Source organism: Semicossyphus pulcher, unplaced genomic scaffold, assembly GCF_022749685.1.
Source record: "Semicossyphus pulcher isolate SPU_LCO1_2020_fin unplaced genomic scaffold, fSemPul1.0.p SCAF_15, whole genome shotgun sequence".
NCBI lineage: Eukaryota > Metazoa > Chordata > Actinopteri > Labriformes > Labridae > Semicossyphus > Semicossyphus pulcher.
In genome coordinates this window covers 7,703,997-7,725,908 of record NW_027211659.1, presented here as the reverse complement: position 1 = coordinate 7,725,908, position 21,912 = coordinate 7,703,997, and the positions used below count along the sequence as shown (strand labels likewise).

The following is a 21,912-nucleotide window of genomic DNA, read 5'->3' as shown; positions in this document are numbered from 1 at the left end:
TATATATCACTCATATCTCCCACGCACCTAAAATCTGTCTCGTAAATCAAACATGACAAGAATCCACAGACTGTCTGTCTCCCTCAGACATGTCTCACAGTATATCACTCATATTATTCTGTCTGTTTGCCAAGTTGTGGATGTATAGGAACAGGCAGTAGTACCATAGTGTGATGGGGGAGTATGGGGAGGCTCAGTACATATGTGTGACTGAAGGGTGTTTTGGATTATCCAGCAGGTGTGACTTTACATTCACATAAAGATTTCCTCCAATAATAAAACCTGTGCACAGGGGTCACAATACAAGGGGCGTATTAAATGCACAGTTTGACATTTCGAGACATATTTGCTTTTAGATTCAAAATTGATTTTTAAGTCTGTCCCTAACATTGCATTCCGGTCATGTGGAAAAGAGGTTAGCAATGAAAGAATATCACATGTTTATGACTTCCTCAGGCAACCCAAGACAGCTGTATCACTGGTTAATACTTTACGACACGATATGATATGTTACGACACGATATGATACAATATGTTATGATACAAAATGATATGTTATGATACTATATATGATATGAGACGATACGGTATGTCATGATACTATATGATATGATATGAGACGATACGATATGTTATGATACAATATGATACGAAATGTTACGATATGTTACAATACGATATGTTTCGATGCAATATGATACAATACGATATGTTACGATACAATATGACACAATATGTAACAATATGTTACGATACAATATGTTACGATAGGTAATATGTTACGATATGTTACGATATGTTACGATATGTTATGATACATTGCGATACAATGTTACGATACGATATGATAAAATATGATACAATAAGATATGATACGATATCATACAATATGTTACGACACAATATCATACCATATGTTATGATATTTTACGATACAATATGATACAATATGATACAATATGTAACAATACAATACGATATGTTATGATACGATAAGATATGTGATACAATATGTTACAATATAATTTATGATATGATACGATACAATACGATATACATATATATATATATATATATATATATATATATATACTCATTTTTTGTGTTTTTTTGTTACCCAATGTGTTCCGACTTGCTTGTTTGTCAAGCACTTTGTAACCTCCTGTTTTTACAAGTGCTGTATAAATAAAGTTTTATTATTATTATTATTATTATTAAGTCATACCGTATGTTATGATACGATTATCATTTTGAGAGTCACAATAGCATTTTATTCCTGCCTTCAGTGTAATGCTAAGCTAGGCTAACCGTTTCAAGATAGGAGTTAATCTTCATCTCAATAAAAAAAAATAGATAAACTTATTTCCAAAAATGTGAACCATTTCTATAAAACAGTCACCTTAAGAAACTTCTGACAAAGTTTATTTATTCTGTTTGTTTTTGATATCCTGGAAAATATGTAATTAAGTTAAACTGCTGATTTTATAAGAGCCCATAAGAGAGAGAGCCTTTTGAGTTGTCTCGACCATCCAAGCCAGCTCATACCTTGTAAACGGAGTGCCCCGTCTCTCTTACTAGAGTGATGTCATTTTTGGACAGCCCCGGGTGAGAAACTGGAATGTAACAGCCTGTTGATTGAGGCAAAGGATTGTGGGCCGGGGTACTGTGTATGTGTGTTTTTTAACATATAGCATGAAGAGACTATGGAAAAGAGAGAGTGTGCGCCTATGTGCATGTATGGGGGGCTTTGCTGACACACTGCTGTGTGAAGACTTGTCTAAGTGCAGGCCAGCTGTGAGCGGGGGAGTTTGTGGACCGCATGTATGTTCACAGCAAACTCACAAAGCTAAATAAGCCCACAACTCACTTAGAGGCACAGATACATGTACAGTGGGATGAAGACATGAATCTAGCCAGGGTGTTTGTGTTGTTTGTGCCATTTCCCTGGGTAGACTGTGTGACGACTTGGGTGTTTGGGTCAAAATGTCTGGTCATAGTCGATGGGGCCCTGCCATGGGAGCCTCTGGTGGGGGACATATTAAACATTTAATTCCACTTTGGGAAAGAATTAGTTAAAATATGCGATTGAATAGTTTTTGTAGTCGTTAACCGACATTCTACAGTAGATTCAAGTACTGTACATTTGACAGATGGCTGATTATTTTGAGATAAAGTTAAGGTTATGGGATTCTGACCTCATTGGAATGCCTCACTTCTGAAACCCCACAGTGTGCATTTTGTTTCATGGTGTGGAGGTCTGTGAGAGAGGGGGGGGGTGGTGGTGGGGTGGTACAAGTCCTGGGAGCCCCACTGCGCTAGAAGCGAGGTTGTTTTCTTAAAAAACTGAATAACAAACCTCTGGCTCTTGTTGGTGTTGAGAGGGGCATTTCTGAAGTGACACAGGGGACTCATAAAGCCAGTGATTTATTGCTAGAGCCATGTCAGGGGGCAAGAAACAAGAAGTACCCACCCTGAGTGAAGCAGGTGTGGGCTGAAGGCTGCGACAGTATGGTCATCATGACCTGATGATGATGATGATGAATCACACAGAGCCAACTCCTAGGCAACAGTAAGTCTGTTAGCACGGCAGCTAAGCAACCAAACAAGGATTAAATATATTTCATATTTTAAAGATATATGAAATAGTTAACCCATTTGTGAACATGACATTGGTATTATTAACTTATATGGGGATGGTTTAAACTCCGCTGAGACATTCATAAACAACCAAGATGGCCGCCTTTGATTTGGAAAATTCTTAATTTGATATTCCATCACGATCAAACAAATTAGCTAGTTCAGGCCAGTGTTGGCTACTTTATCATGTCATGCCAAATGTCCATGCTTTATGTTGAACTATTAGTCATATAAATTGGATTCATCATTCATATGAACTAGCTACCTAGCTTTGCAGTTACAGCTATGTCATACATTTAGTTGCTCTGATTGGTGTAAGTGGAAAAAGAACCAAGGGGTGGCAATGCTAGGCTACAGGCAAGTCTGGTTATCTTTAGACAAGTGAAAATATCTCCAATTGCAGTGAAATAATTTCAACGCAACATAAATAAAAATGTTGACAACAGTCTACAGCCATGCTAATAACGCTAATGTCAGCATGCTAACATGGTCATATAGGCTAGGTAATACTAACAGCGTTTACAATGCTAACATCTAAGTCTAGCGTGGCAAGGTGCTTATGATTTGTGATTAGCGCCAAACACAAAGTACAACTGATGCTGATGAGAATTCATAATCAGGCCTGCTTGTGTCAATAAAGTCCATTTTTTAGGGGCAAAATAAATGCTAATATATCCCAAAATCAAATGTCATCACAATTCAACACTTGTTGAGATATTTCATTCCCAACTGAAATGTCGGTCCCATCGACCCACCAACGTTGCCATGCCAAAGGATAAGCAGGAGATTAATGCAGTAGGCCGTGTAAGCCTGATTCTTCTAACATAGTCTGGTTATTCTTGATGCAGGTTGGAGTATGTTGGTTTTCTGCCTTTTATTGTTCATGTATAGGGTAAGTTGACCTACAGGGTCAGAGAAGGAAGGTCAAGGTTCACTGTTCTAGGCACTGGGGCAAAAGTTCAAAATAGTAAAAGTCTAAAAAGAAAGAAGCTGATCACACACTTGTTGACAAGCATTGTGGGTACAACGCTGATTTACTCGCTGACTTGCTGAAAGAATCCCAAAGCAGCTGAATGCCTCGGGTGACATCATGAAGAGGTAAATATTATCTCAGCGCGAGATCAGAATCTGGCACGGAGGGCATAAATATTTTCGGTATAACTTCAGGTAATTAAGCAGTCATTTTTGGAACAAGAAATCATTAGTTCCTTTGCTGATAAGGTAGGAATCTTATAGAAAGTCACTCTCATGTTTGGGATTGTTTAATAGATCACAAGTATTTTGGGGTACTTTCTGGTCTACATTCCACAGCTGTCTGTCCCTACAGTCGAGGTGACACGGACACTTTCAGATGTTTACTCCTGTTTGCACTGCAAATTCCAAGATTGCCTCATGGTGAAGAGAGAAGGAGTAAGGAATGTGGAGGCCTCACAAACTCAGATGCCATAAAGTCATCAGAATATGTGACAGGACTCTGGGATACAACTGTTAGAAACAGATTCTTAACAGTGAGTTACTGTGGTGATGAGCCGATTGTCTCGGCTTAATGACTGTAAAATGTAAACTCACAGCTGTGCAAATGCTAAAAAATGCATCTACAGTTGCCGTGATGCACTGGAGCAGGGAAAGTAAGTTGCTGGACGTGCACTCACAACACAGACGTACACACAGTTTGATGAATGGAGGTCATAGCAAATTGTCTGTGAAAGTTGGGGACTTAGAGCAAGAGATTGACAGTGATGAATGACACACTGGGCACAGAGTTTTCTGTCAGCTACAAATATGGCTAATAGGAACACTTGAAAGCAAACTGAAATGCATACTGCGTCTTCTAACTGTCACCCTCACTATCATCTACTTGTTTGGACTATTGATAAGCCACATTTATAAAAGACCAAATAAGCGCTTTCATTCAGACTCTAAGTGGTTCTCCACGGGAACGCCGAGGCACACATACCTAGTGTAACTCTCATCGGGTGCTCTGGACAATGTCATGCATAATACGCATCATAAACTTTCTCAGGGCGCAGAGGCGGAGTGCCAGCTGGTGGGAAAACAAAGACACTCTATAATATGTATTGCGTGGAATTCTGTGTTTTCCTAAGTGCACACAAAGTTGCATGTAAGAGATTGAATGTGTGTTTGGATCCTGAGTTATTTTTGCTCCATGTCCACACAAAGTTAGGAATAATGCCCTCATTTTATTCACAAAAAGATATGAATATTATGTGTCTGCTTGTTTCTCATGAGGGTGAACACATGCACCTCATCCCCAGGAAGTGGCCTACTATGTAAGGGATAATGTATAGTGAGCAGGTTGTTATCATGGCATAGAACCCCGACAGGGTGACCAAAGGGGTCTTGTCTCACCCTAAAGTGGTTCCTCTGCGATAGCAACCTGCTCAGTATACATTATCCAGCCTATTACAAGGCTTTTTACTTTAATTTAATAACCAGTTATTTGATACAAAATATTGATTTTATTCATTTAAAAATTATTATCTTTCTGTTTTCCATTTAAAAATAGTCCATTACACTCACAGTGAGGGCTGCGTCCATAGTAATGGTTTACTCTGTATCATTCGTAAAATGAGCTAACCTAGCTGTTTATACTCACATTAAAATGAGCTAACCTAGCCGTTTATGCTCACATTAAAATGAGCTAACCTAGCCATTTTTACTCTCATCAAATTGAGCTAACCTAGCTGTTTTAACTCACATCAAATTGAGCTAACCTAGCTGTTTTTACTCACACCAAATTGAGCTAACCTAGCTGTTTTTACTCACATGAAAATGAGCTAACCTAGCCGTTTTTACTTACATTAAAATGAGCTAACCTAGCTGTTTTTACTCACATTAAAATGAGCTAACCTAGCCGTTTTTACTCACATGAAAATGAGCTAACCTAGCTGTTTTTATTCACATTAAAATGAGCTAACCTAGCCATTTTTACTCACATTAGAATTGGCTTACCTAGCTGTTTATACTCACATTAAAATGAGCTAACCTAGCCGTTTTTACTCACATTAGAATAAGCTAACCTAGCCGTTTTTACTCACATTAAAATGAGCTAACCTAGCTGTTTTCACTCACTTTGTGAAGTAAGTATTATTGTTGATGTAAAAATTGATTGATACGTTTTTTATTAGTAATTAGTGAAAGTCTTCTAGTATAAAAACAAACTGATAACTGAGGCAAGATGACAGAAGGTAAATGTACAAAATTACAGGACTTAAGGGTCTGCTTTCACACAATACAGCATACAGTACAACAGGTGCAGGCCGGCTGGTGAGAGGCAGTTGTGAGGCCCATTGAGGCTTCATTAATGGAACAGGAAGAGAATTGAAGCACGAGGGCAAACACACACAACTCATTACCCCCTGGCTATCGTGTACCTTTCACACCGCAACTCAAAGTGTGTGCCTGTGTGTGTGTTGCATTTATTGCATTTATATGAGTTTTGTGTTTGAGTGGGCGGGCAGGCGGGGGAACAATTACAAGCTATGCTGCCTCTTAGTGTGTTACATACACTCAGCATAGAAAGCAAACTTTTAGGGCCACAAAGAATAAAATCACAGCATTACAAAAGACTGACAGTCCTCAGCTGCAGAGTCAAACTGAGAGCTGACTAAGCTGACACTAAGCTGTTGGAGATGCAACAGGACATCCACCCTTTTACACCACCGTGACACATCAGAACCACACGCACACACTTTAACTCATACACATGCATTAAGCCACTCTCAAACAGGACACACTGAAGGTCTCTGTTCTGTATCTGAAATCACGAGAGCAAAGAGCAGAGCGATTGACGCAAAGGAAATAAAAGAGAAAACAAACTAAGGGAACAGTACGGGCGCTCATGCTGTATGCACATGTGCCGTGTGAAAGGCAGTGGCTGGACACGTCAGGTTGTTGTAGACAGGTGTCAAACCTGCCCTGGAAAGTGTCTGCCGTCACACGCCAACAAAGAACCTCTGAGAAAAAGAGTATTTTTAGTAGCTGGCTGTGACTGACGGCTTCCTCTAACTACTCATCAGGCAGCTTTTCACCACATTTAATGCGTGCTAAATATTTCACACTGCTGCTATGACAGGTGCAAAAGCAGGGATGTTATTCTTCCTCCTGCTTGTTGACAAAGGCAGATGTTGGAATTACACTGATGGAAGATGATCTCAATGAAGGTTTCTAACTTTCTAACATTTTTTCCCCACAAAGAAAAGTAAAATGCTGCTAACATTTTAATTTGATTCAAGTAATACTCGGCCTACAGAAGCATCAGAAGAAAATGTACACAACTACTAAAAGAAAACACAATTTTGTATCGCCATCTTCTTTTTAAGCCAGAGGTGGCCATATTGCTAACGCTAGCACTAGCTTAGTTATGACATTGAGAAGTTGGGTCGTTTTTTACAGATTTGCATACAAACCGTACAAACCACTGTATAAAAAGATGGACGAAAAGTGAAGCCAAACCCTGCCCCCTGCTGACTGGCTGCAGTACAGGTCATAAAGCCCGCCTCCTCAATGTTAACAGATGGGACATGAGTCAAACTATAAAATCAAAATACACGTCAAATAAATGTTCCTCAAACATGGTTACTGTCATTATAGTTAGTTCTTATCATGATGATTTACGTCCAAGTGTTCATTTTTCTGACAAGTTTATTTTTAGTTAGTTATTTGATGCTGTAAAAATGATGATTGACAGCTCTGTTGTTGAATCCAGCTCCTGCAGCCGATCTGTTCTGGATTATCAGAGTGGAGGACGATCCGCGAGAGGAAACGTAACTAAAACAATCACTACAGTCATTGAAGTTTACATACCTGTGAACGTTAACCTCAGACCAACACAAGAAGCTGTTCTGCTGACGCCAACGTGCGGGATCCTTGCTGTTTTTTTGGTACGTTAAGTGTGCGTTTTGGTAAGGGGAAGTGGCTACGACGTCACCATTACAAGATGGCAGCGCCAATCAGGAGGGCTATTTTGGCTTCAATTTCGTACAGTGAGAGCGGATGGAGAGGCGTCGTCCATCTTTATTTACAGTCATTGGTACAAACAGTGGTGCATCCCCTGCTGGCCATTCTTCAGACTGCAAGTTTAAGCCCCTCCTGCATTGGCTTCCTCTTTGTGACCGGAGGCTTTGTCCACTTCTTATTTAAAGTCTGTTATTAATGCATTATCAATGCTATAATTCTGTAGTTGTTCGAAGTGGCTGCTATTTTGAATAGATTATGTTGTTAGATATGTCAAACTTCATGTTCCAACTTCATACATATTTTAATTGTGAAGTAATTGCAGGTACTGTAATGTCTTTGATGCGCAATTATTGGAATAAATATGGTAATTATAATGTTTGAGTACGAATTATAATGATGATGTGAATCTGTGTGCATGTATATATTTATGCATCATTGGCTGTTATACCTTTTTTCCCCAGGTGTGTGCCAGTACAGGTGATCATAAACAAGCGGCCTCAGTGTGTCTGCTCTCACACACAGGGATAATGAATGACTCTGCGTGTTCCAGCATACAGTGGCCCCCGTACATCACAACAGTAATGAGGGAAACATTCCTGTTTATCATTGTCATCCTCTGTGGGCGCTCAGCAGGGGGACGTGAACATGTTTTGCCACTATAAATTTTGGCATTACTTTTCCTGGAGGTTATATTTACTCTCAGTCAAGTCAGTCTCCATCCCCTCCCTTCCCCTCTGTCTCCCACCCACCCGAGTGGCTCCGCCCTCCAGCAGATATAAGCTGTGTCTACAAGGTGTGCGTCTCTTATGAGCACGTATCCCAGGGTTCCCTCTGTGTGGCTGTCGACCGCCTGCCATTCTGTCTGTTAATCTGACTGCAGTGATTATTTCCTCATAAGCGGCCACTCACGACGGTAAGCACCCAAGTTTTCTCACTGTCTCTGAATTTTAAACGCAGTTCACTTCAATCTCTATTAGCAGTTACATTATTGGATTCATAGAAGTATTTTCTGACAAAGTGGCCTGAAAGTTTTTCATTGTCTATAATGACATTTTTAAATAAACTGTAAGCACTGCACTTTTCTCACGTTATAACGACGTTCATGCATTTGATTTTATGTAAGAATTTTCTTGCACATCTGCAAGAAAGTTGTTTTATTGTCTTTAATTAATTGCTTGGGCCTTCTGGGAATTCACTTTCCCCTATATAACATGCAAATAATACATGTTCTAATATGTTAACTTAAACATTTCTGATTGTAATTTATGTTAAAACTATTTGTTGAACGCACAGTGATTTTCTGAAGCTTTCAAAATAACTTTTGCTCTCTTTTTAAGTGGAATAACGTCACACATTCAACTTCAGATTTGAATAAAGCTTTAAACAGAGGCTCTTATTTAAATATATCACAATAAATATAACATACAGAAAGATACATAAAATTTGTGTGCAAGTTTTATGATTCTTATTTTTAGTTTAAATCTGTCTGTTGTGAGTGACAGGTATTTAAAGCCACTAATATCTTTGAACTGCTAGCACCTCTGGAAGGCCTCATAGCAGTCAGAGCATCTCCTCAGCTGTAGCGCGGTGTCTCCCAGCCCGCTGAACGCACAGCGTCCCCGGCGTAGTCTGCTGAAGTTTGTGCCGTACATTAGTTTGTGCCTGTGCTTGGAGGCAAATAAGCATTGCAAGTGTTTTGTGTGCATGTGTGTAAGCAGAAAGCTGAAGGCAAACTGTCAGATGGATGTGACGGGGGGCAAAGCAGCAGCTTGGTGAGAAGAGACTGCAGAGCAAACACAGGCACAGTTTTCTCTGAGCAGCTCCGGCTCTCTCTCCGGGCTGATGCTCTTTGCTCTGACAGAGGAAATCATCTGTTCGGTGCTCCGTCAGTCAGAGTCACTTTTACATGATTGACAAGTTCTCCTCCTGATCAGATATTTGAAAGGAATGAAAGAAAGTGCGTCATATTGGAAAGTTGAGCTTAGAAAACTTCCTTATGCTCTCACCTTAGGCCTATTGGCCCTTATTTTAACGCCTATCACAGACACCACAATTCTCGGTCTAGGTGCGTAAGTGTGAAGACATGGCAACACTGACTTGCCTCAGAAAACGTGCTGGTTCTTATTTAATTGGTGATTTATTAAGATTAAAATAAGCTCTTTTTGTCCTGCCCGCTTTGCTACACTAATCAGTGTGCATTATTTTATGGATCTTCAGTAAAATACATCTTATTGTCTGCAAATAAAACTATTTAACATGTACTTTAGGGGTGTTCTTCCTTGAGAAATCCTTACACATTGATCTTTTCTTCTTATTTCATACATTTAAAATGCTCTAAAGCTATAGAGCTGCTCCCTTTCTCTCCCATCTTCCTTTAGCCATCACTCTTTGCATCGCATCATGGTATCAAATCGGCGCACAGCCCCTGCAGTGACCTCAACACCGCAGAAGATGAGAACCTTAAATATAGCCGCTCCTGTGTACAAGCCTTTCAAATGGAGTGTGTGCTTGTTATTGTGTACAATCACCATTGTGCACTGCTGTACACATTACTCAGTAAACTTTAGGAATGCACAGGACAAAAGGGCCCAATGAAAGCAGGAATGATGGCCGGGTAGAGGAGAGGGAAAGAAGCAAACACTTTAGTCATTTAGCTGCACAGCTGTGGCAGAGTGTGTGTGTGTGTGTCTGTGTGTGTGTGTGTGTGTGTGGAGTAGCGGTATGCCTCTGGTTTGTGTACGGGGTTTGTTTGAACGAGGACATTTGCAGCGTGTCTTGAGGAGGTGTTAATTTTACGAGGTGTGCTCTGCGATAAAAGCTGCGTTTAGGGAGCCGAGGAGCTGCAAATGTTTTTCCCTCTCGCTGAGAAACCACAGCGTCGGGGCCGCTCACCAAGATTGAGTGCGAGGGCACCGCTGGCTTAAGGTTGAATTTGTAAATGGTTTTTGCGGTGCAGGGTAAGGAGAGGCAGAACGGTTTGCCAGGCGTGTTCGGGGGGAATGAAACAGCAGCTTTTCGGTCAGGCTGCTTGTTACAGGCAGAAGGAGAAAGTCAAAGTGTGGCTGAAGAAGTGAGCAGGTTAGGTGCTGAATGCTGTAATGTTTTCTTTCCACTTAAACAAACATAAAGCACAGCAGAGTAAATACATAAGCAAGTGTGAGAACATTAAAAAGATTTAATGGTCACTTTTAAATCTGTGCCCAGATGTGATTAACACCTCTCACATCGCAGACGTTTCTGTGGTGCCTTCCTGCGCTCTCTTAGCAAGGTGGCTCAAAGTGACACTCAGTCTCGCCCTCCGACCTCCGCTCAGGTCTGCAAGGTCACCGACCGGCTTCAGGTCACCAACTCGGGATGTTCCCAACGGGGCAAAAAAGGCCAGCGAGGGCAAACAGACAGAAATGAGGCAGACTGTGAAGACGGCGCAGAACAGGCGTCGCTCTGTTCACTCAGACGCACAGGAAGAAAAGGAGACGGTGAGAGGAGAGAGAGAGAGACTTGTGTATCTGACGGAGGAGAGAGGAGAGACAGATGTGTCTGGAGACGTGTGGACAGTTGACACAGAGAGATAATGTTTCCGTCTCAGTCTGATGCATGAGAGCAGAGATTACAAAGTGCTTTAGAGAGGGAATCTCACACACATCCTCAGCTGTGTGAGATAGTTGTCCTCTGCCTAAATGGTGCTCTGTCACTGAATTGTTTGCGTGCGTGTTTGCATGAACATTTAAAAATCCAGGCGTGTCTCTCAATCATCTTCTCCTTTACATCATTGCTCAGTGTTGATGTGTACGATGGAAATCACGCTAACTAATGAGTATAAGGACAAAGTGAGGACAATGTATAACAAGCCTTTTTGTAGCGGCATATTTTTGCCTTTAACACACATTTCCTCCCAAAAAGAGCTGAATGTCAAGCTGTCTTCCACAAATAAAATAAATCTCTGACTAACTTCTTTTTAATCCTCTTGAAATCCTTAAAATCAGGGCGCTAGTTTAGCTCAGTTGTTGGAGCACATGCCCCATACACAGAGGCTTCGCGTTATCGGCCCCAGGTTCGACCCCTGCCCTCCGCCCTCTGGTGCGTGTCATCCCTTCCCTCTTTCCCCCATATTTGCTGTCTTTCTACGATGTCCTATCAAGTTATGGCAAGAGGCCACAACATTGTTTTTCCTCTTTAGTCCTTTTTACTATTGAAACTACAGCAACGCTGCTCTCCAGAGCTCAGTAGGCTCTTAAAGAGACCCTACCGTGGGAATGCTGAAGCTACAAATAAAATAAACTAAAAACAGCTACTTTGAAATAGTTTCAACTTGATTGAATAACTTCAACAACAGTTTTTTAAAAACGTTTTAAAATTTGAAGTTTAAAAATTTGCCTTTTCGTCCTTTTTCAATGTTTCCTCTCCGCCTTCCCTCTTGCATATTTTAGTAAATCAGAAGTATTACAGAAGCTGAAGTTGATATCTACGGAAGCCCTTAGCGGACATGCATCCATACATTTTACTTACTCTGTTTTCCCGTGATAACGAGTCATTTCCGTTTGTTTTCTCGACTTATTTATCACATCTTCACGAGATAACAACGCTGCACCACTGTCACGTCAGATGATCATAACTTGTATCCACAGAGTCGTAAGAGCACAAAACAAACACACAAACAGGCTTCACTGACCTCATCAGTGTGGGCACTGATGAGGTCTGTAATATCACAGTAACCAGCCTGTTGTTTGTTTTCTAGATCCCGTTACCACGAGAAAACCAGCTTTGTTATCTCGAGATGACGAGAAAAATAAGTCGAGATTTCAAGAAAACGAGCAGAAGTAACTCGTTATCACGGGAAAACAGAGTAAATATAATGTATGGATGTCCGCTAAGGGCTTCCGTAGATAGCGGTAGTTTTGGTAGGCTTATTCTTCTTTACACATTCGCACAGCTGCTGCGGTTTTAATGAGATTCTGGAGATGGCAGCTTGTTTAAACCGCAGAAGCCGGCACCTTTAGCTTCCGCTGGCTCGAGGTTGACTCAGCATCTTACAGACACATGATGCCCATGAGTCCTCGCACACCTGACGGACAATTTAATGCTTACACAAAATGTCAAAAAAGATGGACATCTGGAAGCAGTTGGGGAAACACACACACACACACACACACACATATACAATTCAGACTACTTCGAGGTTTGCTTATTTTTGGGACTGTCTGGACCAGGCAGGACATGCTGAGAGCTCAGTGGTGTATGACCAGCCGGCAGCACGTGATGTTGGCAGCAGATGTCGAAAAATTAGAGTCCGAACCGCAGATATTTGTACCTGCTCGTCCCCCTGGGCTGCTGTCTTGTGTTGGGTTTAAGGGAACCCTAAACTTACATGCCTAAAATAGACAACTTCAAGAATAAACATTTACTGATGATTTCTGATTTGCAGAAATTAAAATGTACCATTCATTTAGGAAAGGTCACAGGATCACCCTTCGGAGGGAACTTGCTTATGATCCGTAATTGCCCAGATACGTCTCTGCTGCACGGGCTGCAGGGTGGTGCAGTGGTTAGCGCTGTCGCCTCACAGCTATAAAGTTCCTTCTTCGATTCCTGATTCGATCATAGGGGCCTTTCTGTGTGGCGTATGTTTCCCCTGTGCATTCAGAGAGGGTTCTCTCTAGGTACTTCGGCTTCCTCCCACATTAGGTTAGCTGGTTGGGTAAATTGATGACTCAAGACCCCCAGATTTCAACAATGGCAAATCATATCCATTAAAATCACCATATGTGCTTCAGAAATGACAGCCAAAGTATACTTTACATGTGGGTGTTTAAGCCCAACAGAGTTTTGAAAAACAAAGCTGACTGACAACAGTACGCTATAACTGTAATGACAGCATGTGAATCTTTCCCAGCCTCATAAACACACCACTTTGAAACGGGTGTGAACTTAATGGGAGACGTCTCCCTGACATGAAAATGTAGAACATGGTTGCTGTTCCCGTTGAGCCTCTGTAACAAATGGCAGCTTGTCAGAGAGTCGTCATCGACGGAGCCAAATTGTTTCACACTCGTGTGTGAAAAATTAAAACTGTTAATCTGACAAATGTGAGAAACAGTTCGCGACACGTTACTCACGCTGGCACGACTCCTCATAGCTGCAGCACATTTATATGCGGCTTCATGTCTGACATGTGTGCAGATATAGACGGAGGGATGACACCAGCTCTTCAAAATAAAGGTTCTTGGTGAAATATTCTCTGTGTTTTTTTCTGTTCAAAGTTGGAATTTGCTGGTTAGAGTTTAAAAGAGGCCAGATGATGTGATGAACTCGCTCTGGAGGCAACACTTACGTAGAACAACGTGTCGGAGAGAGAAGCCCAGCAGGTAAAGACAGGAGGTGTTTTCCATCACTCGGTGGTAGCCGACATCACGGTGTTGCTATGTGACGCTGAACAGACCCTCGTTGTGCGGTCCCTCTGATCTGTATAGTTGCAACTTTTGTCGGAATATTTCCAAACCCTTTAAAGACCCACACAGACACTCACACACACACTAGCGCACACACAGACTCAAACATACCAGTGTTACGTGACGTTACTAAAAGGTAGTAAAAAGTATCACATTATGGTTGTATTAGGGGACATGTGTACATTATATATATACAGTATACTACATGTATAGGTTAGTTGATTGGGTCAGTTGTACAGTAAACTGTATGCTAACCCGTCTTCTCTATACTTAGCTTCAAATAAACTGGTAAATGGACGGTACTTATGTAGCACAGCTCAGTCTTCTGACCCCTCAAAGATGTGTTTACACTACATGTCACATTCACCCTTTCACTCACACGTTCACATTCACACACAAGTGCCAATCTCCGACCAGTATCTATGCACATTCATACCTGATGGCCATGCCTTCAGTAGCAATCTGGGGTTCAGTGTCTTGTCACTTCGACACTTCGACAAGGGATTGAACTCCCAACCTTCTGATTAAGACGACTGACTCCACCACTGAGCCACAGCCGCCCCCAAAAGAAAAGAGATGTCACAGTATAAGATTTTTATCATTTACATTGTTAAATTCTCAGTCAGAAGGTGATATTTTATGAAAACTGTAGACTTTTCTCTGCGCCCTTATTAATAAATCACATACAAGTTAAATATTTTGTTATGCTTTTCGGCTATTTTGCCTTGATTAGAAAGGACAGCTGAGGAGAGACAGGAAATATGGGGAGAAGATAGCTGAGGATGGCGTGCAGCAATGGGCCGGGGGCGGGAGTCGAGGCAACAGGGTCTGTGCCCTCTGTTTGTGGGCCGCCTGCTCTACCAACTGAGCTAAACCAGCGCCCCGTGATATATTAAGTTTAACATATTTTTTCCTGCTACATTGTGGCCCAAGCAGTTATTATTCCAGATCTAATTGCAACAGGATATTTCAAAATGTATGAACATTTCTGCAAGTGCATAAATAGGATCTAAAATGGGACTTTATTACATAACCAGTCAATTTATTTTAGATTATATCAAATTTTTATAGATCATATTAACTGTTTTACTGTCATTACATTTGGTGTTAACCAAAGCATTCAGCTCATTCATGTGTTTGGGCTTTATGCGATAAAGGTTCTTTGTTGTGTTGTAGAAAGTAGTGAAGACCAACGCCATTAGATAGAGAGACAACATTTGAACTTTTAAGCTCTTAAACATGTTTGCGATGGTGTGTCTGAATATTGTAACCTGACAAATGTCTCAGGATCACTGCACCTTTACCTTGTCACTTTAAGCCACCTGGCTAAAGCCCACATGAAGCCCACACCTCAAAGAGGCCTTTCGTCTGTACCCTACAATACAACAAGATTTCCACACACTTTAAATGCTCTACACTCTTTAAAAAGCAGCACACACTCTAACTTTTTCTCATTAGACTGAACATTTCTATTATCTACCTTTATCAGTCAATGTTGTCCACAAAGTGTCTATTCAAGCAGCTCAGGAATCTTAACACAGCCGCACACAGACAGTGGTCATGATGCTAAGGTTAGTCTGTGTCACAGATTCATATCATTGATAAGGAAACTGGGGGCAGACCACAGCGTCCACTCTCCAGGCAAAAATAGGTTCCAGTTTCAGTTGGGAAAAACTCAGTGGCATTCCTCTGGCCTCTTTGGCATGTCTGGCCTCTGTCGCAGTGGAAACTAGGTTTGCTTCTCTCAAAGGCCAGTTCTCATCGGGAGAGACAGTGGCACGGCCATGTCAAAATCACCAGTCCACTGAGAAAAGGTCAGAGGGCGCAAAAGATCCAAAGAGCCAGTGATGGAGTGGACACTATAAGGATGTGGTTTAGGATGTGAATCTAGGGATGAGATGAATGAATAAAACTGTAACCTGGATTTGCGGTTCAACCTGGAAAGGTAGTGTGGCAGGAGACGAGAATGAGACTAGGGCGGAAAATGAGTAACCAACATTAGACACAAAGAGGCAAAGTTTAAAGCAAGTGTGGAGCCAATTCAAACTCTCCTTTCCCTTTCTCTGTAACTGAGAATTTAAAGCATAAAGCTCAGGGGACTAGTAATGGATGTAAGACATAAATAGGCAGTCTGGACTGCACAGCTACACTGCAACTTCTTGGAAGAGGCATTTGATTGCAGGGGGAAAAAAGACTTTAGACAGGCATCATGAAATGAGTTGATTCTTCCTCAGCAGTGTTAATCTAAGAGATCTTGTTTTAAGGTTTGTATATTGTGCCTGTAGGTGGCTTCGGAACATTCTAACCAATTTCTTTTATTTTGGGATTTATTTGAGTGAATGGCTGTAATGCAGCAGAATGCTCCTTTGATGCCAGCTGGATTGGTGTGCACACAGCAGTGAGTAAACTAGGAAGTGGTAGAAATACTTTACACACTTGTAAAAAGTGATATAAAGTAAGGTCATGTAAATCCTCTGCATATTGTACCTCCACATCTAACCTCTGTAGAGGTCAGAGCCATTGTCTTTGCCAGGCATCACATCCATTCTACTCTGATTTAAATGATATAGGTTCTTGCAAAGTGTAAATTCAACATGTGGACATAAGGAGGGAGTTGAAAAGGATAATTTGACTGAAATTTAAGAGTGCTCCCTCTGGTGGATAACTATTGTAAATGCAGTTTACGACAGCTTGAAAGATGGAAAAACACATTTAACCATTATTTCTAAATCAGTAGTAGGTTTAAAATCACCAAAAGATAATGCTATATAACCAGTAGAAATTGGACATCAATAAAATAGAAGTTAAAAAACACAAATTTACAAAGCAGTCATGTATCACTGCCATCATACAGTCACTTCCCTTTTCTGCAACGTTTGGGAGTTTGTTGGTGTCAGAATTTAACGTCTTAGATGGTTTATTTCTGCACAGACTTTCAAAAATCCTTGGCTCAATGTCATTTTGTATCAAACATCTCTGGCAGGCAAAGTATGACTGAAAAAATTACTTAAATGTCATTACTGTTAAAGTCCATGATGTTGTTCAACTTTTCAAAATTCTTCACAGGAAAAGTCTACAGAGCCCAGTCAAAAATATATTTAACAGCGCTACTATTTGTGATATTTAACATTTACTTTTACTGCAGTAGTTGTGGTTGACCTTTTGTGAGGCACTTAGTTATCACTCTTCTATATTCATAGTATATTTAAAAGGTATTGAAGGTAAACCAGTGAGGTCAAGTCATATAAGTAAGTCATAAAGTCATTTGGCATCTTTGTTTTATGATTTTTTTATGGGGGCAGTTTTGTGTAAAAGTAAAATAACTTGAAGTTCACTCTTGCTAAAATGTTGTTAATTGCAAATGGCATAGAGAAAAATAGGCTTCCTGATTTTTGTGGGTTTATGCACATATTACAAAGGCTACATTCCCTCATGGTAATTGTAACTGACTGATATCACTAACACAAGACCAATGTGTAGTTCCAATGTTTATCCACCAGAGGGAGACAGAGCATTCCCTCTCATTCCCTACATTTTGCACTGACCAATGACATCTCAAGAAATGCTAAACTGCTACCACAACAATGTTGTTTCTACTTACTGATGCACAGGATTATGTAGCCTTCTCTCATATCTTGTCATCTCTACCTTTCATACAGGCGTTGGCCATGCCTCCCCTCCCTACCCCCATGTTCCTTGCACTGCTACAGCTTGTAGTATTCACATATGTGAGTGCTGGGGCATACTATGGACACAAGCAACACCCTCAGCCATACCAGCCTATGCAGCACCTCCAACACATGGGCATGGGAAAGGAAGGCTTTCCACAACAGCAGTACCTTGGCAAAGAGGTCCCCTACATGCAGTATCCCCACTACAGGAAAGAACTACCCCAGGTGCCGATGCACAAGGGCAAAGAAAATCCTCGTAAAGGGGGCGGATATAATGGTGGCCAAGACAAAGGTAAGAAAGTCAACATTTCCAACCAACAGAAATCAACATTCTTCGAGGAATATACATACAGATCTTGAACATGTGACATGAGAAACATACCAAAACAGCACAAATATTTATTTCACTTATTTGTTACACTATTTCTTTAAGTGCCCGAGAAGAAAATATTTATAGGGCGTTTTATGAATGAGTGTCAGTTGTGTGTGCACGTCAGTGCTTTCCCCTTTGACAAATTGATAAATCACATTTTGTCAATTTATTTTTTTAAATTTTAAAATAATTTCTGATTGGATGTTTATCTCATTCCTCACAGGTCAGACAATCCCGAGTGGTGCTGAGGGAATTCCCCAAGGAGAGCCAGGCCCAGCTGGGCCAGCTGGGCCAGAGGGACCTGCAGGACCTCCTGGACCTCCAGGGAATGGACAGCCAGGACCTGTGGGTCGACCTGGACCTCCTGGTCCCCAAGGAGTGCCTGGAGTGGGAAAACCAGGTCTGCCAGGACTTCAAGGCAAGCCAGGAGGAAGTGGGGAGCCGGGGCCCCAGGGAGAAATGGGCCCTGGAGGTGAAGAAGGGCCAGCTGGACAGCCAGGGCCTCAAGGTCCCCCAGGACCACCTGGGCTACCAGGAATAGGTAAACCAGGGGTACAGGGATTACCAGGCCAGCCTGGGCCCAAAGGTGAGCCAGGACACAAAGGTCTGCCAGGACTGCCAGGATTACCGGGACCCAAAGGAGACAAGGGGATGGGTTTGCCAGGACAGCCTGGTCACAAAGGCTTTCCAGGGCCCCCAGGACCTGCTGGTCCAAGAGGGCTGCCTGGTTTTGGAAAACCAGGGTTGAATGGGGCACCAGGGCCACAGGGACCACCAGGAGAGAAAGGGCATCCTGGAGAGCAAGGACCAGCTGGGCCACCTGGTGACGGAGGACAGCCCGGCCCACCAGGTCTACCTGGTCAAGGAAAGCCAGGTCAAAATGGTTTACCAGGACAGCCAGGCATGCCAGGTGGGAAAGGTCATCCAGGACCACCAGGTTTGCCGGGAAAGCCAGGACTGCCAGGATTTGGTAAACCAGGACTCCCAGGACCAAAGGGTGATAAAGGTATGGGTGGGCCCCCTGGAACTCCAGGACCAAAAGGAGACAAGGGCCATGGAGGACTACCTGGTATGCTTGGACCCCCTGGACCAAATGGTCCACCAGGGCATCAGGGCCCTATGGGACCCCCAGGAGGTTTAGGTGCACCTGGTCTGAAAGGAGACTGTGGAGAAGGAGGACCTAAAGGACTTGATGGAGCTCAGGGGGAACGTGGTGCTCCTGGGTTACCTGGGAAGGACGGTCTGCCTGGAGAGCAGGGAGAGCCAGGACCTAGAGGTCCTGCAGGACCAATTGGTGCCAAAGGAGACAATGGGCATAAAGGTCTACCTGGTAACCCTGGTCCTTCAGGACTTCCCGGGCCAAAAGGACAAGGTGGATTACCTGGTGATTTGGGACCTCAAGGTCCTAAAGGAATCCCTGGAATGGATGGTGCAGCAGGTCCAATTGGGCCTCCTGGTCTTCCAGGGCTAAAAGGAGATAGCGGTCAACCTGGTCCACCAGGCATTGCTGGTGAGGGGACTTCGGGTCTTCCTGGTCCCATTGGTCCAACAGGCAAAGAGGGCCCATCAGGACCTGCTGGACAACCAGGTCAGCCTGGCCCTCCTGGACCCCCGGGACCACCTGGAGCAACTGGTCTGTCTCCTGACATGGCTGGAGTGCTCTCTCAGATGGGCCCTGGGCTTGATGGTGTTAAGGCTGGTGGTTATGGTAAGACGGGCAAGTATGGAGGCAATGGGGCAGAAGTAATGGGTGCCAGTGGGTTAGAAATGCCAGCATTTACAGCAATAGTAACAACTCCTTTTCCACCTGTGGGAGCTCCAGTTGTCTTTGACAAGCTCTTGTACAATGGTCGCCAAAACTATAACCCTGAGACAGGAATATTCACCTGCGACATGCCAGGCATTTACTACTTTGCTTACCACATTCATTGCAAAGGAGCTAATGTGTGGGTGGCTTTGATGAGGAACAACGAGCCAGTGATGTATACATATGATGAATACAAGAAGGGTTTCCTGGATCAAGCATCAGGGAGTGCGGTAATACCTCTACAACCTGGTGACACTGTGTATATTCAGCTGCCCTCAGATCAGGCCTCAGGACTTTATGCTGGGCAATATGTGCACTCCTCCTTCTCCGGTTATTTGTTGTATCCAATGTAAAACCACAAACTGCAGAGAGAAAGAGGCCCCAGTGAGTACAAAGTGGGAGCATATTTTTTGCATTAAACAAAACATGATCTTAAACCACCTAAGACTGAACAGTCTTGGTAATCAAAAGTCAACAAAACATAGATCTTGTCAGCGGAGATGAGTGGGCGAAGATAAAAGGAATATCTGAGGTATGCAGTATGCATATACAGCAGCTTTTATACTGTATAGCCTTATAGTCACATAATTGGGAGAGCAAAGATCTTTTCTTTTACATCCGTGAGCTATATAGAATGTATAAAAGTGCAATCAAAGAACAGTGGTTGAAGATGTTTTATATCTACAGTGCTAAAACACACACAAGGATTAATAGATACCAACAACTTGTTGCCAGGCGAAAACAAACAAGGGGAATGTGTTCAATGTATGCAAAAAAATTATACAACAAACTACACAATTTTAGTTCAACTGTAAAAAAAGATTCAAATTTCATCCCTGCCCCTCATCAAAAGTGGCAGCTACCCTATGTGGTGAAGAATGTGAATTTAAGTAGAAAACATGAAGGCTTATTCTTTTTGGGAGGTTATTTAATCTTTTTGCATGTATACCGTTGTATAAATACAGTTATTGCATCCCTATTGATAATGGCCATCATGTAAAATGATCTTTTGAGAATCATTAAAAGGTTGGCATTTTAGCCATTTGTGCATGTAAAGTAAAATTCATTTCTGGTCGTGGTCTGATTAACAATATCTCAGGCTTCCGAATGACCACTAAATTAAAATACAGTGTAGGAGCAACCTGAATGACATCAAAGGGAATGAAGGCCTTATCGAGGAACTGTGGAGAACTGTGCTGTACTGGTTTTGGGGGGTAGCAATTGATGTGCTTGTAGGGGCACAAAATTAGATGGTTAAAAGTAAATAATCACACGCATGATATATGTTGCCGAAAGACAATTGCTCCCGTGAGTGAGATTCATAAAGTAAGAATGTAATATTAAATGTGTATTTTAATGTTTCCATGTAGGTTTATGTTTTATGCTCAAAAACACAAAGGTCAAACATACACACCATGTTGCCCTGAACTATGAAAACCACTCCATACTCCATGCTCCACATTATAACACCATATAAAGAAAAGTCAACACTATACATCATCTCTGCGTCACTAACTAAGATGCAGGGTTATACACATATACGTAAGTGGCACATGACAATAATCAGAACATGTACTGTTGACCAGTGTTCCAGTTAATCCTGCTATTATCATTTGGAGTGGAAGTATAATTATACACAAAAGGGTGTCATATTTGGAAACAATTTATAGATTGTTCTTTTGAAATGAAACTGTTTTAATAATGATATATTGTTGTTGTCCTGTGCCTCTGGTGTTAAGAAATGAAGTTCCACGACATCCTTTGTGTTCTAAATTCAGTATGTCCTGCAGCCATGTTTAGGGGAAATAAAAAATAACAGATGGACTTGAAGCTAATATTGAATATTTCAGCAATTAAAACATTCATGTCAATATTTATTATTTTATTGCTGATCTCCTACATGCAATGGCAAGGACATAAACATGGCACAATTTAAAGGAAATTAAATGTGTATTTCTTCTTTTAACCATGGTGCTAAGATTGTCCTAACCAAAGATT

The 21,912-nt window shown here is 41.8% G+C and overlaps 1 protein-coding gene across 1 annotated transcript; it reads left to right on the top strand.

Annotated features, from left to right (window-relative positions):
• Positions 1-17,731: 17,731 nt before the first annotated feature.
• On the top strand, positions 17,732-20,267 carry col8a1a (collagen, type VIII, alpha 1a). The gene is made up of 2 exons (XM_069663327.1): positions 17,732-18,026; positions 18,331-20,267. The coding sequence occupies exons 1-2, from the start codon at positions 17,732-17,734 to the stop codon at positions 20,265-20,267; spliced, it is 2,232 nt and encodes a 743-aa protein (XP_069519428.1).
• The last annotated feature ends 1,645 nt before the right edge of the window (positions 20,268-21,912 follow it).